The 20,971-nt window shown below is 44.9% G+C and overlaps 1 protein-coding gene across 2 annotated transcripts in view; it reads left to right on the top strand.

Annotated features, from left to right (window-relative positions):
* LOC117353688 (riboflavin transporter 2-like) overlaps positions 1–20,971 on the top strand; it is a 44,158-nt gene that overhangs the window by 11,621 nt on the left and 11,566 nt on the right. For both annotated transcript variants that reach the window (XM_033929900.1, XM_033929899.1), the window contains exons 2-3: positions 782–1,819; positions 15,804–15,927. In XM_033929900.1, coding sequence (XP_033785791.1) covers positions 825–1,819; positions 15,804–15,927 — 1,119 coding nt within the window. In that variant the 5' untranslated portion in view covers positions 782–824. The remainder of the gene's footprint in view (positions 1–781; positions 1,820–15,803; positions 15,928–20,971) is intronic.

Raw genomic sequence — 20,971 nt, 5'->3', positions numbered from 1 at the left:
TTACTTACAAGTAAAATGAATAATTACTAGTTTGTTGCCTTGAGAATAAATGTAACTGTTGGGCGGACTGGATGGACCACATAGGTCTTTATCTGCCGTCATTTACTTTGTTACTGTGTAGAGAAAAGAAGCCATGTTGCAAAGGATTGGCGATATGAAGAAAGTATGGATTAATGACTAAGATCGAACCCTGATGCAGGCTTTAGTTGCAAAACATGCATGTCAGCTATGGGTCTGAATAAAGAAAAGGGCTATGATTCAAAAAATTTTGAAAAGGATTTCGAGATATTTACAAGCAATGTTGAGCCATTGAGGAAGCTTAGCGGCAATGACTCAAACTAAGAGATGTTTGTTTGGGAGCCGCTTTTGAAGATTTTCTCTAAAGTATGTATCTGGTTAAATCTGCACTGCTGGGTTTTTTTATTTATGATTAATTAAATACCAGTTACAGGGAGTTCAGAAATTCCAGGTTCTAATTCAGACTTGGTTCCATTGCAGGACTGGCTAAATCTTCACCTGTCACTGTACTCGAACGTCTCCTTACATTTCAGAACTTCTATATGTAGTATCTAATGTACTGTCTTCTCTTAATATCCTGCATAACCCCATTGCAACGCTCTCATTTTGATTCTGTTATGATCAATGTATTCTCCATTTCTTGCTGTAAGTTGCCTTGAACCTTATAGGTATAGTCCGATTAGATACTAAGGCAATATAATAACACACCAACATGTTCTCAGTGATTTTGCTAGATATAAAGGCTTCTCCTTTCTCGTTTCAGATACCCTTTGCATCTGAATCTCCTCTGCCTGAAGTCAGGGACCATGGCTCTGGAAGTCCACTTGCTGGCCTGCCTCCTGGGAGTTGGCTCTTGGGTGGCCATCAATGGAGTGTGGGTGGAGCTGCCACTGATAGTGCCTGACGTGCCTGAGGGTTGGCATCTTCCTTCTTACTTTACGGTTCTCATACAGTTCGCCAATCTTGGGCCCTTTCTTGTGATGCTGATGCACCAGTTCCAGCCAGGTCGTCTAAATGAGACAGCTGTTATTTACACTATTGTCAGCATTGGAGTTTTGTCCTGTCTACTTCTTGCCTTCTTCTGGAGAGAGACCACTATAGTAGGTGGAGCCCCCCACAGTACTGCCCTCCTCGTTCTCATATTCTTTCTCTCCATAGTAGATTGTACATCTTCTGTGACCTTTCTGCCCTTCATGATGCAACTCAAAGCCCATTACTTAACCACTTATTTCATTGGTGAGGGTCTCAGTGGCCTAATTCCTGGCTTTGTAGCTTTGGCACAGGGAGTGGGGGTTGTCCATTGCATTAATGGGAGTCTTCCACATACCCTTGTTTTGGATACCAACATCACCAAATCCTTCCACATGCAAGCAGTGTACCAGCCAGCCCGATTTCCTGTGAAGGTCTTCTTTCTCTTCCTTACTGGGATGATGATTGTATGTCTTACTGCTTTTGTGCTTCTCAATCACCTGCCATCTGCACAACGGGAGCGAGACAAAATGAGAGTCCAGCCTGGGATTCAAAAAGAATTAAGTAAGAGAAAGACAGCAGAAAAAAAACCTATGATCAGTGATCAAGAACAGATGCAAAGTTCCTTTGGCACCGGGACCTTCTCCTGGTCCCAGGTCATCTATATCTTTCTGCTTCTAGCCTGGGCAAATGCACTCACCAATGGTGTCCTACCTGCAGTGCAGTCCTATTCTTGCCTGCCCTATGGCAATTCGGCCTACCACCTCTCTGTCACCCTGGCTGCTTTGGCAAACCCACTGGCATGCTTAATCACCATGATTCTACCAAACAGGTAAGGTATAGGTACATTACCCCCCTCTATTTTCCATGATATAGACATCTTTGGCTCTAAGGTTCTTCCCAGGCCAGAATTTTCTATGAAGGGAGAATTCTCTGCAATTACTACCCTTCCTCCATTCTCCATGATACAAGAATCTCTGGCACATACATCTTGTCCCTCACTGATACTGCAATTACATCACTATACAGCAGGGGGGCGATAGCTCACTGGTAGTGCAATTACACCATTGGAGAGCAGAAGGCACTAGCTTACAGAGTAGACCACCTCAGGCTGGGTGGGGAAGCCCTGCTGTGTCATGGGGGCAGGACTCAGGCAGCCAGGAGTTTATATGCTGTGGTCACCGGACCCTGGTTAGGCTGCTAGCACCCCTAGTGGACCACAGGATTACTGCTCAATAGGGAGACCAGCCCTATAGGCAAAGCATCAAGCATACAAAACCAAAAATCTTGAAACCAATCACAAACACAAGGCTTTGTCTCCAAACTTTGCAGGATTCTTGTTCAGGTTTCTTTATTTCATAACAGTTCAAAACAGAATGGCAAAAAAATACAAAAACTTATAGCAAAAATCCTGGTTAATATTTTCCACTGTTCAGGATTTACAAATGTCACTGTGCCCTAGCAATACAGCATAGCTCACAGAAACTAGACCCCACCTGGGCCTGGGCCTTCCTTTGGGCCTCCAAATCAGTCCTGCTTTGAATGGTGCTTAAGTACAGCAAATTAACTCAATACCATTCACTGCAGCTTTCCAAATACAAAAACAAAAGAAAATGTCCAGGAAGCCTTCCGCTCTGCTCCTGAGCTGAGGCAGGAGAATTGTCAAGTTTGCCTTTCACTGCTTAATAAAGCTTTCATATAATCCCACCCAAGGTCTTGACAAACTTCTCCCCACCAATTCCAATTCCACCAAGAAAAACATTTGCATTCAAAACTGTGAGAGCTCCGGCCACAGAAACTTAGATAGCCCTGCATGAGGCTACAGCAATGCTAGGGTTCATTCAGCCAAGCAAACAGAAAAAAAACTCTTTATGACTTAGTTATTAGCTCTTGTGCAAGTTCTGGCAATACACAGCACTTAGGAACTCCAAAACAGCAATGAAAATAAACCTGTTCATAGCAGTGGCTTGCCTAGAAAACTTCCAAAAGAAAAAAAACAAGCATACTGTATTTTTTGCTCCATAAGTCACACTTTTTTCCACCTAAAAGTGGGTGGAAATCTTGGTGTATCTTATGGAGCGAAGACACAATTTTTAAATCCCCCACACCGTTTTAAAACACTTCCTCCCCACTGCTGCACATTTTAAAAAACCCTCCCACCCACCACAATGGTACCTGGTGCCCAAAATATGGGCACCCACCCAGTCCTGTAGGAATCCCCCCCGTATCCTCCAGTACTTTTAAAACACCCCCCTCTCTGCCACTGCCGCCCCTTTTAAAACACCCTCCCGCCTACCGCCGCTGTTGTACCTGGTGGTCCAGTATGTATCCCTCCCTCGCTAGCGGTGCACAGGTCAGGAGCGCGGAAATCAAGAGTAAGCTTTCCACACTCCCACTTGACCCGTGAGAACTGATGACAGCCATTCAGATAGTGGTGCGGGCCCAAGTGGGAGCACGGAAAGCTTACACCTGACTTCCGCGCTCCTGACCTGTGCGCCGCTAGCAAAGGAGAGATACACACTGGACCACCAGGTACTACAGTGGCGGCGGGTGTTTTAAAAGGGGAGGGGGTGTTTTAAAAGTACTATGGGGGTACGGGGATGATTTAAAAGTACTGGGGGGAGTGAGATTCCTACAGGGCTGGATAGGTGCCCATATTTTAGGCCTATATGAGTCAAAGGCCCTGGGACGCTAGTTTGGATCTTCCTTGAGGGCAATACCTGAGTCGCTGCAAGGGGGTGGGGGGAGGGAGCTGACAGGTTTTTATTTTTTGGGGGGGGGAGGTATCTCTGCATTAATTATGATATCTCTATTTACCGGTTGTTGTTTCAGTTTCTGGCAGTTGTATGCTTTATTGTTTATCATGCTGTTTGGTTTTCTTTTTCTTCATCATCAATAAAAAATAGTTTACCATAAAACTGCTGGGGGGGATGGGGGATGATTTAAAAGTACTGAAGGGGTATGGGGAATGATTTAAAAAGGTACTGGGGGATGATTTAAAAGTACTGGGGGGGTACAAGGGGATGATTTTAAAAAGTATTGGGGGAGTGTGAAAAATTGTTAGTCGGCAGGGACGGATCCCTCCTGTCCCGACCTACCACTAGACCACCAGAGGGGGAACACGGTACAGAGCCTGGCAGGGAGGGGTGACAGGGTGCAGAGCTTGGCAAGGAGTGTGGGATTGGGTGCAAAGCCTGGCAGGGAGAATTTGGTTCAGAATGTTTTTTTCTTGTTTTCCTCCTCTAAATTGATCTAATATTGATCTAATACAGTGTTTTTCAACCTTTTTTGGGCAAAGGCACACTTGTTTCATGAAAAAAATCACGAGGCACACCACCATTAGAAAATGTTAAAAAATTTAACTCTGTGCCTATATTGACTATATATAAAGTAATTCTCTTGAATAGGAATCAAATAAACACAAAGAAAGTATTTTATAATTACTTTATTATGAAATATTAAGTAAACAGAATAGTGAAAAAATTATAAAATACTTTATTCAGTGCGAAACCTGGGCCTGTTTGGCTGAACACAAAGCTGATATTCTGGCTGGAATCGAAGAAAGACACACACGTAGCTCTTCGTCAACAGCTCTCAGTCTCTCTCTGTATTTGGTTTTTATAGCATACAAAAATAGACAAATATACCCTCCATCCTTTTTATTAAACCACAATAGCAGTTTTTTAGCGCAGGGAGCTGCGCTGAATGCCCAGCGCTGCTCTTGACGCTCATAGGCTCCCTTCCCCAAAAAAGCACTATTGCGGTTTAGTAAAAGGTGACCATATTGTAAAATATAGACAGCAGATATAAATTCAGAACTGTGCATAGTAAGTGAAGGGAAGTTTTCATCTCTGGGAATTTACCCAGTTAACTATTAAGTTATTTGGGCAAATTCCTTTGAAAACTGTGGTAATACTGCCTCCACTTTGCTAAATTTAAAATAAAATCATTTTTCCTACCTTGTCTGGTGATTTCTGGTTGCACTTTCTTCTTCTGACTGTGCATCCAATCTTTCTTCCCTTCTATCAGCCTGTATGCTTTCTCTCCTCCACACCTCATTCCCTCCCCCAACTTTTTCTTCCTCTCTCCCTGACCTTTCTTTCTTTTTTTCTGTTTCTCTTCTTTCCTTCTGTTTCCCTGCCTGCCCCCTTTCTTTCTTTCTCCCTGTCGTTCCCCAAGCCACTGCCACTGCCGCTGCCATCGGGGAACAGGACCCACCAATGGATAACAGGCCCCAAAGCCGACGCCGACGCATGCTCTCCCTGACGTCAATTCTGCAATCGGAGAGGAAGTTCCGCCCAGCCAGGCAGCGATTGGCCGGCCCGAACTTCCTCTCCGACTGCAGAATTGACGTCGGGGAGAAGAAGACTTATCGGCTCGATAGATTAGATCGCCAAGACAAAGTGAGTCCTGGGTGATCGACTCACTTTGCCTTGGCGAGCTACTGGCGCCCCTGCCTCGGGCCCCCTGTCAGCTCCGGGCCCCTGAATGCAGGACTGGTAGTACTGCCCTGATGGCGGCCCTGCGGCACACCAGGCAACATCTCTGTGCCGCGGAACAGCGGTTGAAAAACACTGATCTAATATGATCAGGTGTATCTTATGAAGCAAAAAATACAGTAATTTTAAAGTCAGTAGTCCTTACAGGCAACACCTACTTCCATAGCTTCAGCTGGTAGAAATACCTGCTCAAAAATCTCCATCTGTTCCTCCTGAGGAAGGGCTTCAGCTTCCAGGCTTGGAATTATTTCATCAACTTCCAAGAGTTCCTGATTAACTTGCCCTGAGCTGGCAGGCTGAGCAGTAAAGAGAGAACCATCCCTTCTCCTCTCTGGCTGTGGAACAAACTCTGCTCTGCTCTGAGGCTCTCCTGGGCTCTCCATGTGGATGTCCAGGAAAGTGCAAGGCTTTCTAACAGAGGCATTTTGCTTGAACCTTATGTTGATAGGTTTGGAGACAAACCTTCCAGTGTTAGGCTGTCTTCATTTCTTCTACCTCAGAGGTATCAGAGAAGAACTCATTTTCTGCAAGGTTCTCCTCAGTGTACTTGGGGAACCTAGGCTGCTGTAATTTTCTGGGCTTGTGAATAACATTTCTGGCCTTAGTTGTGCCTTTCTTAGGGGTTTTAAATGGGAACATGTCAGGCACAGTCTGACTGGTCGCAATGCCCTAGTGTGGAGTCACTCAGGGAGACCCCAGGAGGTCTTCAGAAGAAGAGATCTTCCCTTGCTGTAGGCTGAGTAAAAGCCCGGTGAAGCAGCGTGGCCCTCAAGTGATTGTGAGAAGGACTGGCAAGTTGAGATGCCTGTTATTTATTTAAAGACTTTGATGTTAAGTGTGAAAGGCTGAAGGCAAGACTATGTGTGAAGCTAGATCTTCCCTAGCTGTAGGTTGAGGAGAAGCCTGGGAAACAGTGTCTGGGGCCCTATAAGCCACAGACCCATTTTAAGACTTTTACCTTTGAACTAAGATACTATTTTTCTTTCCCTGAGCTTATGAAGCAACAAGGCTCAGGTTTCTGAACTAATTAAGAGTTTTTGTTGCAAAGGCTTAATCCCAAAATCCACTCAGGCTATTACAAGAGCTTCAGATGATTTATAGACCTACCTCCATTCCCCATGATACAAGAGCCTTTGCCTGGCTGGGGCTAGCACTAAGCAAACTAGGCAGCCACCTAGAGTACCACAATTTTGGACTGGCTGGCACTGCACTGCAAGAAGGAAGGAAGCAATGGACCTGAAAGAGGCACCTGTCATCCCATTCATAGGATCAATTTTTGGCTGTGCTTGAATAGGATATTTGGGAACAGGGCCTGGAGGAAGAGGAGAGCAGCTTATAGGGGCAGGCAAGAGATGACATAATCAATGGCCTCCAGCTCTCCCTTCCCATATGGCAATGTCACACTACAGCTGATGAAGCAACTACAAAAGAGGAATAAGTGTGGTCCCCATCTGCCAACAGCCAGCTTTTCATTTGGCTGCAACTGGCCGCTAGTGCTTCTCTTTTCCCCTCTCTCTGATTTTTGCAAATTATCTGAACCATGAAGGAGGCCTCTGTCCCTCTGTGCCAGCCCCCAGCCCCTGTGTACACAGCGAGAGAGCAAGTCCTACCTTTCTTTCTTGGGCTACCCAGCAGGTTTGAAACATGTAGAAGCACTTCCCATATCCCACCAGAAAGAGGAAATGCCTTGTATTGTCTTTCAGATCTGTAGGGCAGGCTGAGGAAGAGAAACAGCATGGCTACGGGAAGGGAGAACACACTCTCCCAGTATGAAGCATGATCTGGTCAGGATATTTCTTTATGCCTGCTCTAGCCTCACCCAGTTGCATAGCTAGCATATTTGACAAACAGGGAGGATCATTTTATAATATCCCTCACCCTATTAATGTTTTGATACATCCCCAAAATGGACACCAGTTTAATGTTGAATTTCCAAACACTAATAATAGCTAATACAAATATAATATACTGTAGTTATCCCAGACAACTGTCCCTACAGACTTAGAACATCCCTGTAGATTTACTGACATTTGTAGCCCTGTTGATTTATCCACAAAACTTAAGACAGTTCTGTAGATCTTGGGATCTTGCCAGGTACTTGTGACCAGGACTGGCCACTGTTGGAAATAGAGAGTTGCACGGGGACAGAAATCCCACCCATCCCCGCCCGTCCCCGCCAGGATCCTCTCCGTCCCTACCCGTTCTCGCCAGGATCCTCTCCGTCCCCACCCGTTCCCGCCAGGATCCTCTCCGTCCCCACCTGTCCCCGCAAGGAATTACCTCCATCCCCGCCCATCCCCATAAAAAGCAGCAATTACTTCTGACATAAGACGTCAGAAGGTGGTGGTGAATGGTACCCCATCTGAAGCGTCGGACGTGATCAGTGGAGTCCCGCAGGGATCGGTCCTGGACCCAATTCTATTCAACTTATTCATAAGAGATATGACACAAGGACTTAGAGGAAGGATATCACTATTCGCCGACGACGCCAAACTTTGCAACATAGTAGGCAAAAGTTATCATTACCTGATAGTATGTCACACGACCTACTGCTGCTGGAACAATGGTCAAATACTTGGCAGCTAGGCTTCAATGCTAAAAAATGCAAGATAATGCACTTGGGCAAGAGAAACCCGCGTAGAGCTTATGTACTAAATGGCGAGACCTTGGTTACGACCACGGAGGAACGTGATCTAGGAGTGATCATTAGTGAAGACATGAAAGTTGCCAATCAAGTGGAGAAGGCTTCCTCCAAGGCAAGACAAATATTGGGGTGTATCCGCAGAGGTTTCGTCAGCAGGAGACCTGAAGTTATGATGCCGTTGTACAGAGCCATGGTGAGGCCGCACTTGGAGTACTGTGTTCAGTTTTGGAGACCACACTACCGAAAGGACGTGCAAAGGATCGAGTCGGTTCAGCGAACGGCCACCAGGATGGTCGTGGGGCTCAAGGATCTCACATATGAAGAAAGACTACAGAAGTTGCGACTGTACTCACTCGAGGAAAGAAGAGAACGGGGAGATATGATCGAAACGTATAAATACATCACGGGACGCATCGAGCCAGAAGATGATATCTCCTGGCCCATGGGTCCCTTGACCACCAGAGGACATCCGCTGAAAATCAGGGGAGGGAAGTTTCACGGCGACTCCAGGAAGTACTTCTTCACCGAAAGAGTGGTGGATCATTGGAACAGACTACCACTCCAGGTGGTAAAGGCCAGCAGCGTGACAGATTTTAAGAATAAATGGGATACTCTTGTGGGATCTTTAAGGAAGTAAATTCAGGGGGGGGATACTTGGAATGGGCAGACTTGGTGGGCTGTAGCCCTTTTCTGCCGCTTTTTTTCTATGTTTCTATGTTTCTAAGAACATAAGCAATGCCTCCATTGGGTCAGACCCGAGGTCCATCGCGCCCAGCAGTCCGCTCACAAGGCGGCCCAAACAGGTCCAAGACCTGTGCAGTAATCCTTTATCTATACCCCTCTATCCCCTTTTCCTGCAGGAAATTGCCAATCCTTTCTTAAACCCCAGTACTGTATTCTGCCCTATTACATCCTCTGGAAGCGCATTCCAGGTGTCCACCACACGTTGGGTAAAGAAGAACTTCCTAGAATTTGTTTTGAATTTGTCCCCTTTCAACTTTTCCAAATGCCCTCTTGTTCTTTTATTTTTTGAAAGTTTGAAGAATCTGTCCCTCTCTACTCTCTCTATGCCCTTCATGATCTTGTAAGTCTCTATCATATCCCCTCTAAATCTCCTCTTCTCCAGGGAAAAGAGTCCCAGTTTCACCAATCTCTCAGGGTATGAAAGGTTTTCCATCCCTCTTATCAGACGTGTCGCTCTCCTCTGAACCCTCTCGAGTAATGCCATATCCTTCTTAAGGTACGGCGACCAATGTTGGACGCAGTACTCCAGATGCGGATGCACCATCGCGCGATACAACGGCAGGATAACTTCTTTCGTTCTGATTGTAATACCCTTCTTGATTATACCTAGCATTCTATTCGGTCTCTTAGCGGCCGCTGCACACTGTGCCATCGGCTTCATTGTCATGTCCACCATTACCCCCAAGTCCCTTTCTTGGGTACTCTCATTCAATAATATCCCTCCCTTCGTATAGTTGTACCTCGAGTTTCTGCTTCCCACATGTAATACTTTACATTTTTCAACATTGAACTTCATCTGCCATCTTGTCGCCCATTCCCCTAGTTTGTTCAAGTCCCTTTGCAATTTTTCGCAGTTCTCTTTAGTCCGAGCTCCACTAAATAGTTTGGTGTCGTCATCAATTCCACAGTTTCTTTTGTGTTTGCACTGCTGTTTCCTTGTGGAATCTCTTTAGTGGAACCCTTTTTTTTTTTTCTGTTCCGGTAATTAGCATATAAACCCCCTCTTTTACTAAGGCTGACGTGTCCATTATATTATATGGATGAACCCTGCTTCCGAAGCCTTCAATCCCCGTGGAGGTCCCGTTGGCTAGAGAGGGGTTCCCGTGGAAGTCCCGTTGGCTAGAGAGGGGTCCCCGTGGGCCAGAGGGGGGTCCCCGTGGGAGTCCCGTGGGTTAGGGGGAATTCCCGTGATCCCCGTTCCCATGCAGACCTCTAGTTGGAAACAGGATACTGGGCTTGATGAACCTTAAGTCTGTCCCAGTATGGCCATTCTTAGGTTCTTATGATTTATCCAAATTGTTATCCAAACAAACTTAGGACAACCCTGTTGATTTATTCACATAAACGTAGAACACTTTGTAGATTTATCCATATAAGCTTAGGAAAGCCCTGCAGATTTATCCATACATGAAATGGAAATGTAATATTTGTAAGGCTAATAAATAGATCTTTTTAGAAAGTGGAGCGTGTGCATATTATGCATTGTTGGACATGGTTAGGTAGGATGCTGTACACATGCTGCCTATACCTAGCAGTAGTTCATGAATATATACTTCCAAAATTATATTCAGAGTTCAGAATTTACAGCTCACATACAGTATAACTCTAAATCTGAATGAATATCTTCAGACCTTGGCAGTGCTACTGCATAACCAGTAAATTCAACATGCAGAATTATTACACCATTATCATCATAGGTCACATTTTTTTAATGCTTTCTTTTAATTCCATAAACTTTATGAATAATTCTTACATTTAATTTCTACATCTTGTTTTTGTTTTAACTCCTTTAGCAGGAATTGAGCAGTAACGATGGGGGAATTCTTTGATAAAGCTACAGTGAAATATAGAATCTGTGTTGGCGAGAGATCCCAAATGACCAAGTCAAAACGATCTATCAACAATAAAATTTAAAAAAACATAAAGCACACTGTACACAGAGAAAATGTTAATTATCATTTATATTCCACGGGTTTTCAAAGAGGTCAAAGCAGATGACTCTATGCAATGTCACCTCAGGAACAACTAGACAAATGTATCCTCTCCCTTTTTACTAAACCGCGAGAGCTACGCTGAATGCCTTGCACTGCTCTCGATGCTCATAGGCTCCCTGCGTTAAAAACTGCTATTGCGGTTTAGTAAAAAGGGAGGGGATATATTTGTCTATTTTTGTATAGTTGTTCCTGAGGTGACATTGCAAAATATAGGCAGCAGATATAAATTCTCAAAACGGGCACATTTTGATCACTAAATTGAAAATAAAATAATTTTTCCTACCTTTGTTTGGTAATTTCATCAGTCTCTGGTAGCACTTTATTCTTCTGACTGTGCATTCAATATTTCAGCCTAATGTATGCTTCCAGACCTCATTCCCTCCGCCAACTTTTTCTTCTTCTCTCCCTGCCCCTCTCCCCTTTCTTTCTGTGTCCCTGCCCCCTTTCTTTCTGTCTGTCTTTCTTTCTCCATGCCCCCTTTCTTTCTGTCTTTCTGTCCCCCCTTTCTTTCTTTCTTTCTTTTTCCCTTCTTTCTTTCTTTCTTTTTCCCTTCTTTCTCCCTGCCTTCTCCCAAGCCACTGCCACTGCCTTCGGGGAACAGGCCTCAAGTTTCAAGTTTATTTAAAATTTCTTATACCGCCCAATCAGCCTTCTAGGCGGTGTACAAATTCGTAAAAAACAGAAAACAAACTTTAACTAAAATACAAGTTTGAGTTGACAGTACGTCCCCAAACTATAACAACTTATAAAAACTATTAAAAACAAAGACAAACAAGAACAAAAAGGTAAAAGGCAAGAACTATAATATTCAAAGTAAAAGAGAACAATTAAGGAAAAAACAATAGGAGGGGCTGCTATCGATAACGTTAAACTCTATAGTATTTATGATCGATTGCCCTTAAAAGGACAGTTAGGTCTCCAAACACCACCGCTGCCATCAGGAAAAAGGCCTCCAAACCACCGCCGCCCCAAGCTCTCCCTACTTCCCCACCCAGAAGTGTCGGGCCGACCAGATTTCCTCTCCCCAACGTCATTTCCTCTCCGACGTCAGAATTGATGTCGGGTGGGGACAGTTGGTTGGCTCGGTGCTTCTGAGTCGGGAAGCAGGTAGAACTCGAAGGCAACGTGATCGACTCACATTGCCTTCGCGATCTATCGGTCAATCGCAATCGACTTTTTGGGCACCCCTGCAGCCGCTGGTTGCTATTAAAACAAAAACAGATGAGTATTGTTATTCTGCAACTAGACCTAAGTAGTGCCTTCGATCTAGTTGACCATGCAATTCTGATTGATTGTCTGGAGTCAATTGGTCTTTCAGATAACGTGTTAAAATGGTTTTGAGGGTTTTTGAGCAAATAGTCATATCAAGTCTGCAGTGACAATAAAAAATCATTTAGTTGGGTTAACTCTTGCGGAGTCCCGCAGGGCTCTCCCCTTTCCTCCACTTTGTTTAACATCTACTTTACCTCATTGTGGAACTTACTACAAACCTAAAAGTTAAATTCTATATCTATGCGGACGATATCACCATTGTTATTCCCCTTACTACTCTGACCTCCAAGACTAAGATCCATCTATCATCCATTCTAATGGAAATCGAACTTTGGATGATCGAATTCAAATTGAAGCTCAACACCGACAAAACTAAATTTTTCCTTGCAAGCCCCAACGACAAAATCAGAGACTCATCGATCTCCTTGAATGGTCAGGACTTCCCTATTGATCACTCCATTAAAATCCTGGGAGTCACCCTGGACCGCCACCTCACTCTAAATGCTCACACAGATTTATTAGTTAAAAAATGCTTTTCGGTTCTATGGAAACTCAGAACCATCAGAAAATACTTTGATGCTCCATCCTTCCACTTACTGGTTCAATCTTCCATCCTGAGCCTGCTCAATTATTGCAACTTTATTTACTTGGGATCCTACAAAAAAAAAATCTTAAGACTCAGAGTCATTCAAAACTCAGCAGTTCGGCTGATCTTTAGGCTGAAGAAATGGGAACACATAAGCCCCTACTATCAAAAACTCAATTGGCTGCCCCTAGAGGCGCAAATCCTGTTTAAGTTCTCCTGTCTGTGTTACAAATCAATATTTGGCCTAACCCCCACTTACCTGGTTTCCCACTTCAATCTGGCATGTTATCTTAGGCCCACACGAAGAATACATCTGTTCTCCTATCTGACAATAAAAACCTGCCACTACAAAAGATTCTTGGATAGAACTCTTGCCTTCCAGGCAGGCAAATAGAACGATTGGCTTAGTAACATTTTTGCGCTCTCATCATCCTACTTCAGTTTTAGAAAACGGGTAAAAACGAGCTTGTTCAATCGATTTGTTAACTAAGAACCTACTCAGCTCTGCTTACTCAACCAGTAACCCTAATTAACTATATAGCTTTCAGATTCCTTCATTATGTAAGATAGTATTGCTGTCTTTGTAACCTCTTCGCTGACTTTGACTGTAACCTCTTCGCTGATTGTCCAGCGCTTTTTGCTGTAAACTGCCTCGAACTTCTATGGCTTTAGCGGTATATAAGAATAAAATTATTATTATTATTTCACTGTAAAATAAGATATAGAATGAAAACAATTAATCATAACGTCTAAGGAATTAAGTGATAACATTCAAAAATTTGACCTATGATGATAATGGTGTAATAAACTAAACTAAACCTTATGCTTATATACAGGGAGGCCATCAGGCAGCAGAGATCACAGCAGGCATCTGCCAGCCCAGGTACCCCAACAAGTGGTGCATGTACCTCTGGGGTATGCATACCACAGGATGAGAAACACTGCCCTAGAGGATAAGCATACGGCTAATTGGTAATGGAAGTGCTCCATACCTCTCATTTCTCCTCTTTAAAGGGGACTGTATACTAGCGCAATAGACCAGGGAAGGTCAACCTTGGCCATTTCTTTAATGATACATGGCACCAAGGTAACTTTAAAACACTGTATTTTAAAACACATCGTTTCCATCTCCACCAATGCTGTAATTCCACCATCTCCAGGGGCAATGGTGCGCCCGCATCTGGAGTACTGTGTCCAGTACTGGTCGCTGCACCTCAAGAAGGACATGGCAGTACTTGAGAGAGTACAGAGAAGAGCAACTAAGCTAGTAAAGGGTATGGAAAACCTCTCATATACTGACAGACTGAAAAAGCTGGGGCTGTTCTCCCTGGAGAACCGGAGTCTTAGAGGAGACATGATAGAAACCTTCAAGATCCTGAAGGGCATAGAAAAAGTAGACAGGGACAGATTTTTCAAATTATGGGGAACCACAAGTACAAGGGGGCACTCGGAGAAATTGAAAGGTGACAGGTTTAGAACAAACGCTAGGAAGTTCTTTTACACCCAGAGGGTGGTGGATACATGGAACGCGCTTCCGGAGGCTGTGATAGGCAGGAACACGCTACAGGGCATCAAAGAAGGTTTGGATAGGTTCCTAGAGGACAAAGGAATTGAAGGGTACAGATAGGAATAGGGGTAGGTTATAGGGATAGGAGTAAGAAGCAAGCTATAGAAATAGTCAGGGACCACTGCTCAGGCAATAGGCCTGATGGGCCGCCACGGGAGCGGACCGCTGGGCGAGATGGATCTCTGGTCTGCCTCAGCGGAGGCAACTTCTTATGTTCTTATGACAGACTGAAAAAGCTGGGGCTGTTCTCCCTGGAGAACCGGAGACTTAGAGGAGACATGATAGAAACCTTCAAGATCCTGAAGGGCATAGCAAAAGTAGATAGGGACAGATTTTTCAAATTATGGGGAACCACAAGTACAAGGGGGCACTCGGAGAAATTGAAAGGTGACAGGTTTAGAACAAACGCTAGGAAGTTCTTTTACACCCAGAGGGTGGTGGATACATGGAACGCGCTTCCGGAGGCTGTGATAGGCAGGAACACGCTACAGGGCATCAAAGAAGGTTTGGATAGGTTCCTAGAGGACAAAGGAATTGAAGGGTACAGATAGGAATAGGGGTAGGTTATAGGGATAGGAGTAAGAAGCAAGCTATAGAAATAGTCAGGGACCACTGCTCAGGCAATAGGCCTGATGGGCCGCCACGGGAGCGGACCGCTGGGCGAGATGGATCTCTGGTCTGCCTCAGCGGAGGCAACTTCTTATGTTCTTATGACAGACTGAAAAAGCTGGGGCTGTTCTCCCTGGAGAACCGGAGACTTAGAGGAGACATGATAGAAACCTTCAAGATCCTGAAGGGCATAGCAAAAGTAGATAGGGACAGATTTTTCAAATTATGGGGAACCACAAGTACAAGGGGGCACTCGGAGAAATTGAAAGGTGACGGGTTTAGAACAAACGCTAGGAAGTTCTTTTACACCCAGAGGGTGGTGGATACATGGAACGCGCTTCCGGAGGCTGTGATAGGCAGGAACACGCTACAGGGCTTCAAAGAAGGTTTGGATAGGTTCCTAGAGGACAAAGGGATTGAAGGGTACAGATAGGAATAGGGGTAGGTTATAGGGATAGGAGTAAGAAGCAAGCTATAGAAATAGTCAGGGACCACTGCTCAGGCAATAGGCCTGATGGGCCGCCGCGGGAGCGGACCGCTGGGCGAGATGGACCTCTGGTCTGCCTCAGCGGAGGCAACTTCTTATGTTCTTAAACCTTTCTTAAAACCAGCTACGCTATCCGCTCATACCACATTCTCTGACAATGCGTTCCAAAGATTAATTATTCTCTGAGTGAAAAAATATTTCCTCCAATTGGTTTTAAAAGTATTTTCCTGAAACTTCGAGTGTCCCCTAATCTTTGTAATTTCTGACAAAAGCCAGTGAACCATACTACTTATGATCTAAAGTGGAATAAAGGCTAGCTTGGCTAGTCTGATCTCAGAACTGTGCTCTCTTCTTTCTCCCAGTGAAATATTTGAAATCTTATTGTATTTTCTAATAGCTTCTTTCATATTTTAGATCCTTAATGACCCTGGGAATCCTGACGACAGCTGGCACAGGAATAGGAAGTTACATCATGACGATGGCAGTGCTGAGTCCCTGCCCACTGCTTTTACATACACACATCGGGATTATTCTCATTGTAAGTATGAAATTCATCTACATGTTCACATTGGCTTATCTTTATAACCTTGTTGTGTATATAAGTATTAGATATATATCCATAATGTTCTGCATTTCTTTTTCATAGTTATAGCTCTAATATTCAGTGCTGTTGTCGCTCCCTGATTGTCCTGGCATGCTGCATTCTGATAGACTGGCCTCTGCCTGTGACCCTATCCTTCCAGTCACTGAAGCCCTGGCAGATGCTTCAGTGCCCTTATTCTCAAGCACTGATCCTTATGGTTCCTTTCCTTCCCCTCTAGACTTGTGGGTTTTCTTCTACTACTACTAATCTAATCTAGTCTTCAATTTATATACCGGGTCATCTCTTGTCGGAGCTTGACTTGGTTTACAAGAAGTCAAGCGACTAGAATTTACATAAAATAAGGAGAAATAAAAGATAATAAGAACATAAGAACTGCCATCTCCGGATCAGACCTTCGGTCCATCAAGTCTGGCGATCCGCACACGTGGAGGCCCAGCCAGGTGTACACCTGGCATAATTTTAGTCACCCATATCCCTCTATGCCTCTCGTAAGGAGATGTGCATCTAGTTTGCTTTTAAATCTTAGAACGGTGGATTCCGCAATAACCTCCTCTGGGAGAGCATTCCAGGTATCCACCATTTGTTGCGTAAAGCAGAACTTCCTGATATTTGTCCTGGACTTGTCCCCCCTTAGCTTCAGTCCATGTCCTCTTGTCCATGTCACATTGGACATTGTAAATAATATTTTTTCCTGCTCTATTTTGTCAATTCTTTTCAGTATTTTGAAAGTCTCGATCACATCCCCTCGCAGTCTCTTTTCTCAAGGGAGAACAATCCCAGTCTCTTAAGTCATTCCTCGTATTCCAAGTTCTCCATACCTTTTATTAGCTTCGTTGCTCGTCTCTGCACCCTCTCTAGCAGTTTTATATCCTTCTTTAGGTTGCGAGACCAATGTTGGACACAGTATTCCAAGTGTGGTCTGACCATTGCCCTATAAAGCAGCATTATAACTTTCTCCAATCTACTCGTGATTCCTTTCTTTATCATGCCTAACATTCTATTTGCTTTCTTTGCCGCTGCCGTGCATTGTGCCGACGGTTTCAGGGTCCTATCAGTACACCCAGGTCCTTTTCTTGTTCGCTCTTACCCAGAGTTGCACCTGACATTCTATACTTGTGTTCCTTGTTCTTTCTGCCTAAATGCATTACTTTGCACTTTTCCACATTAAACTTCATCTGCCATTTCTCTAACTGACACAAGTCACTCTGGAGTTCCTCGCTATCCTTCTGCGATCTGATTGCCCGGTATAGCTTTGTGTCGTCTGCAAACTTGATGATCTCACTGGATGTTCCTTCTTCTAGGTCATTGATGAAAATATTAAGTAAGATGGGCCCAAGTACCGAGCCCTGGAGCACACTGCTAGTCACTTTCTCCCAGTCTGAGAACTTCCCATTTATGCCCTCTCTCTGCTTTCTGTTCTCCAGTCATTTGCCTCTCCATCTTAGTATATCTCCCTCTATTCCATGTTTAGTTTAGTCTAAAATTATGGAACACATAGACAAACATGATTTAATGAGACGGAGTCAGCATGGGTTCAGCCGAGGGAGATCTTGCCTCACAAATTTGCTTGACTTCTTTGAAGGTGTGAATAAACATGTGGATAAAGGTGAGCCGGTTGATATAATGTATCTAGATTTTCAGAAAGCTTTTGTTAAAGTTCCTCACGAGAGGCTTCTGAGAAAATTAAAGTGTCATGGGATAAGTGGCAAAGTTCAGTTGTGGATTAGGAATTGGTTATCAGAGAGAAAACAGAGGTAGGGTTAAATGGTAATTTTTCTCAATGGGGGAGAGTAAACAGTAGAGTGCCACAGGGGTCTGTACTGGGACTAGTGCTATTTAACTTATTTATAAATGATCTGGAAATTGGAATGACGAGTGAGGTGATTAAATTTGCAGATGACACTAAACTGTTCAAAGTTGTTGGAAGACTAGGCGTCCAAGTGTCAGATGACATTTAATGTGGACAAATGCAAAGTGATGCACATTGGTAAGAATAACCTGAATCACAGTTACGGGATGCTAGGGTCCACCTTGGGGATTAGCGCCCAAGAAAAGGATCTCGGTATCATCGTAGACAATACAATGAAACCTTCTGCCCAATGTGCAGTGGCGGCCAAAAAAGCAAACAGGATGCTAGGAATTATTAAAAAAGGGATGGTTAACAAGACTAAGAATGTCATAATGCCCCTGTATCGCTCCATGGTGCGACCTCATCTAGAGTATTGCGTTCAATTCTGGTCTCCTTATCTCAAGAAAGATATAGTGGCAGTGGCGTACCTAGCATATGTGACACTCGGGGCCCATCATTTTTTGACACCCCCCCACCTGTACGAAAAACATGATTTTAATAACAAGCCACATGTCACACATGAGTACCTAGGAAAAGGCAGCATCTTACATACTGCAGTTAGCAGTACAACATCAATACACCCATTGTAAAACTAAACAAGCCAGACTAGTACAGATCAATCCTGCAGTCAATCCTAACAAAAAACCATGTCTTTCGAACACACAGAACACAGAAAACACCTTCGCCTAGTATGGAATATGTAATCACAAACTAACCCCTCTCTCTTTTACAAAACTGTAGTGTGGATTGTAGTCACAGTGGTAGCAGCTCTGACGCTCATAGAATTCTGAGCATCAGAGCTGCTACCACCACGGCTGGCGCTAAAAAACGCTCCACAGTTTTGTAAAAGGGAGGGATAAAATAGAAATACATAGACAAAGGTTAAATTGAACCAGTAAGAAGCTGGACTCTGCATACAGTGCACCACAGAAACAGTGACACATGTCTCCTAAAGCAATAAATAAATAGAAAATTATTTTATACCTTTGTCTTCTGTGGTTTCTGCTTTCCTCATCTTCTTGTAACTCTCTTCATTCCATCCACTGTCTGCCGTCTCTCTTCCCCTATATGGCATCTTCTCTCCTTCTATGCCCCTTCCAGAAACTGTATGCCTCCTCCTTCCATCTCTCTTTTCACCCCCATTGGTCTGGCATCTCTCTCCTCTCCTTCCCTCTCCTCTGCAATCCCTTCCCTTTTTTCCCTCATTTTCTTTTTCAATTTATTTTCTGCATCTGTCTAGATTACGTTCTTACTACCCTCTCATCAATGTTCTTTTTTACTGTCTACCTAAAGCTTGCCACCAATTTCCTTCACCCCTCCAGTGTTTCCCTAACTCAATCCTTTTCTCCCCATCATGTGCCCTCCTTTTATTTATCCCCTCCTTCCATCATGTACCCTCTTTCTCCAACCCTTCCATCTAGTACCTTCTCTCTCTGTCCACTTCCATCCAGTGTCTGCTCCCCTCTTTCTCTCCTTCCATTTCCTTCCTGCATTTGCTCCCTTATCTCTCCCATCTGCACTTCCATCCAGCATAGGCTCCCCATTACCATCCAATGTCTGCCCTTTCTCTCACCATCCACCCCTCTTCAATCAGCATCTGCCCCCTTTCTTTCTCTCCAATATCTTGCCCCATTTCTTTCCCTCCACCACTCTTCCATTCCAGTAATCTTGCTCCTTTCTCTCCCTTCATTCAGCAAGGTCCCACGATGACTGTAGCTGCCGGTTGCCAGTCCACCCCACTCCGACGTACTTGCTCTGGAGTGGACTCAGCAGCCGCATGCTGGAAGGTCCTGCGATGACTCGTCTGATGGTTCTGCTCCGGAAGAAGTAAGTTAAGTCATAGGGAGTGGATCCGGCAAACACCAAAGTCCCGCAATAACTGTGTCTGCCGTGTCCACCCCTTCCGACATAACTTACTTCTTCCAGAGCAGAGCCAGCAGATGAGTCATCACGGGACTGTCCTGCACCTCAGCGCAGCTGCAGAAAAAGTAAGTCAGAGGTAACGACCATTTATTTTTTTCATCAAAAGGGGACATCTATTAATTGACTGTGTATCCTTTCTTTCATTTCTTTCTTTCTGCACTCAGGCCCAACAATTGTCCCTTTCTATTCCCTCCCTCCTTCCTTCCCTCCCATGTCCTTAGTGCCCCCAGTGCCTCCTTCCTGTGTCCATAGTGCCCCCAGTGCCTCCTTTCTGTGTCCATGGTGCCCCCAGTGCCTCCTTAATGTGTCCATAATGCCCCCAGTGCCTCCTTCCTGGGTCCATAGTGCCCCCAGTGCCCCGTCCTGTGTCTTTAGTGCCCCAGTGCCTCCTTCAAGTTTTTCAAGTTTTATTAGGATTTTATATACCGCCTATCAAGGTTATCTAAGCGGTTTTTACAATCAGGTACTCAAGCATTTTTCCCTCTCTGTCCCGGTGGGCTCACAATCTATCTAACGTACCTGAGGCTATGGAGGATTAAGTGACTTGCCCAGGGTCACAAGGAGCAGCGCGGGGTTTGAACCCACAACCCCAGGGTGCTGAGGCTGTAGATCCAACCACTGCGCCACACACTCCACACTTCCTGTCCATAGTGCCCCGTCTTGTGTCCTTAGTGCCCCCAGTGCCTCCTTCCCGTGTCCATAGTGCCCCGAGTGCTTCCTTCCTGTGTCCATAGTGCCCCCAGTGCCCCATCTTGTGTACTTAGTGCCCCCAGTGCCTCTTCCCGTGTCCATAGTGCCCCCAGTGCCCCATCTTGTGTACTTAGTGCCCCCAGTGCCTCCTTCCCATGTCCATAGTGCCCCCAGTGCCTCCTTCCTGTGTCCATGGTGCCCCCAGTGCCCCGTCTTGTGTCCTTAGTGCCCCCAGTGCCTCCTTCCCATATCCATAGTGCCCCCAGTGCCTCCTTCCTGTGTCCATGGTGCCCCCAGTGCCTCCTTCCCGTGTCTTTAGTGCCCTCAGTGCCTCCTTATGTCCCCCCCCCCACTGCCTTCCAGATTTTCTCCACCCCCAAAGCCAGCCTGCCTGTCTGTCCACCTATCTTCCTCCCTTCCTGCTGCGCTAAAGCCAGCCAGCTTGCCTGCCTACATCCTGCACTACCTACCGCGGAAAAAAAAAAGCGTCTCTCCCCTTACTTTCTCCTGGTCCGC

This window comes from Geotrypetes seraphini, chromosome 2 (assembly GCF_902459505.1).
Source record: "Geotrypetes seraphini chromosome 2, aGeoSer1.1, whole genome shotgun sequence".
In the NCBI taxonomy this organism is placed as follows: Eukaryota; Metazoa; Chordata; class Amphibia; order Gymnophiona; family Dermophiidae; genus Geotrypetes; species Geotrypetes seraphini.
This window is presented reverse-complemented; position numbering and strand designations above follow the sequence as displayed.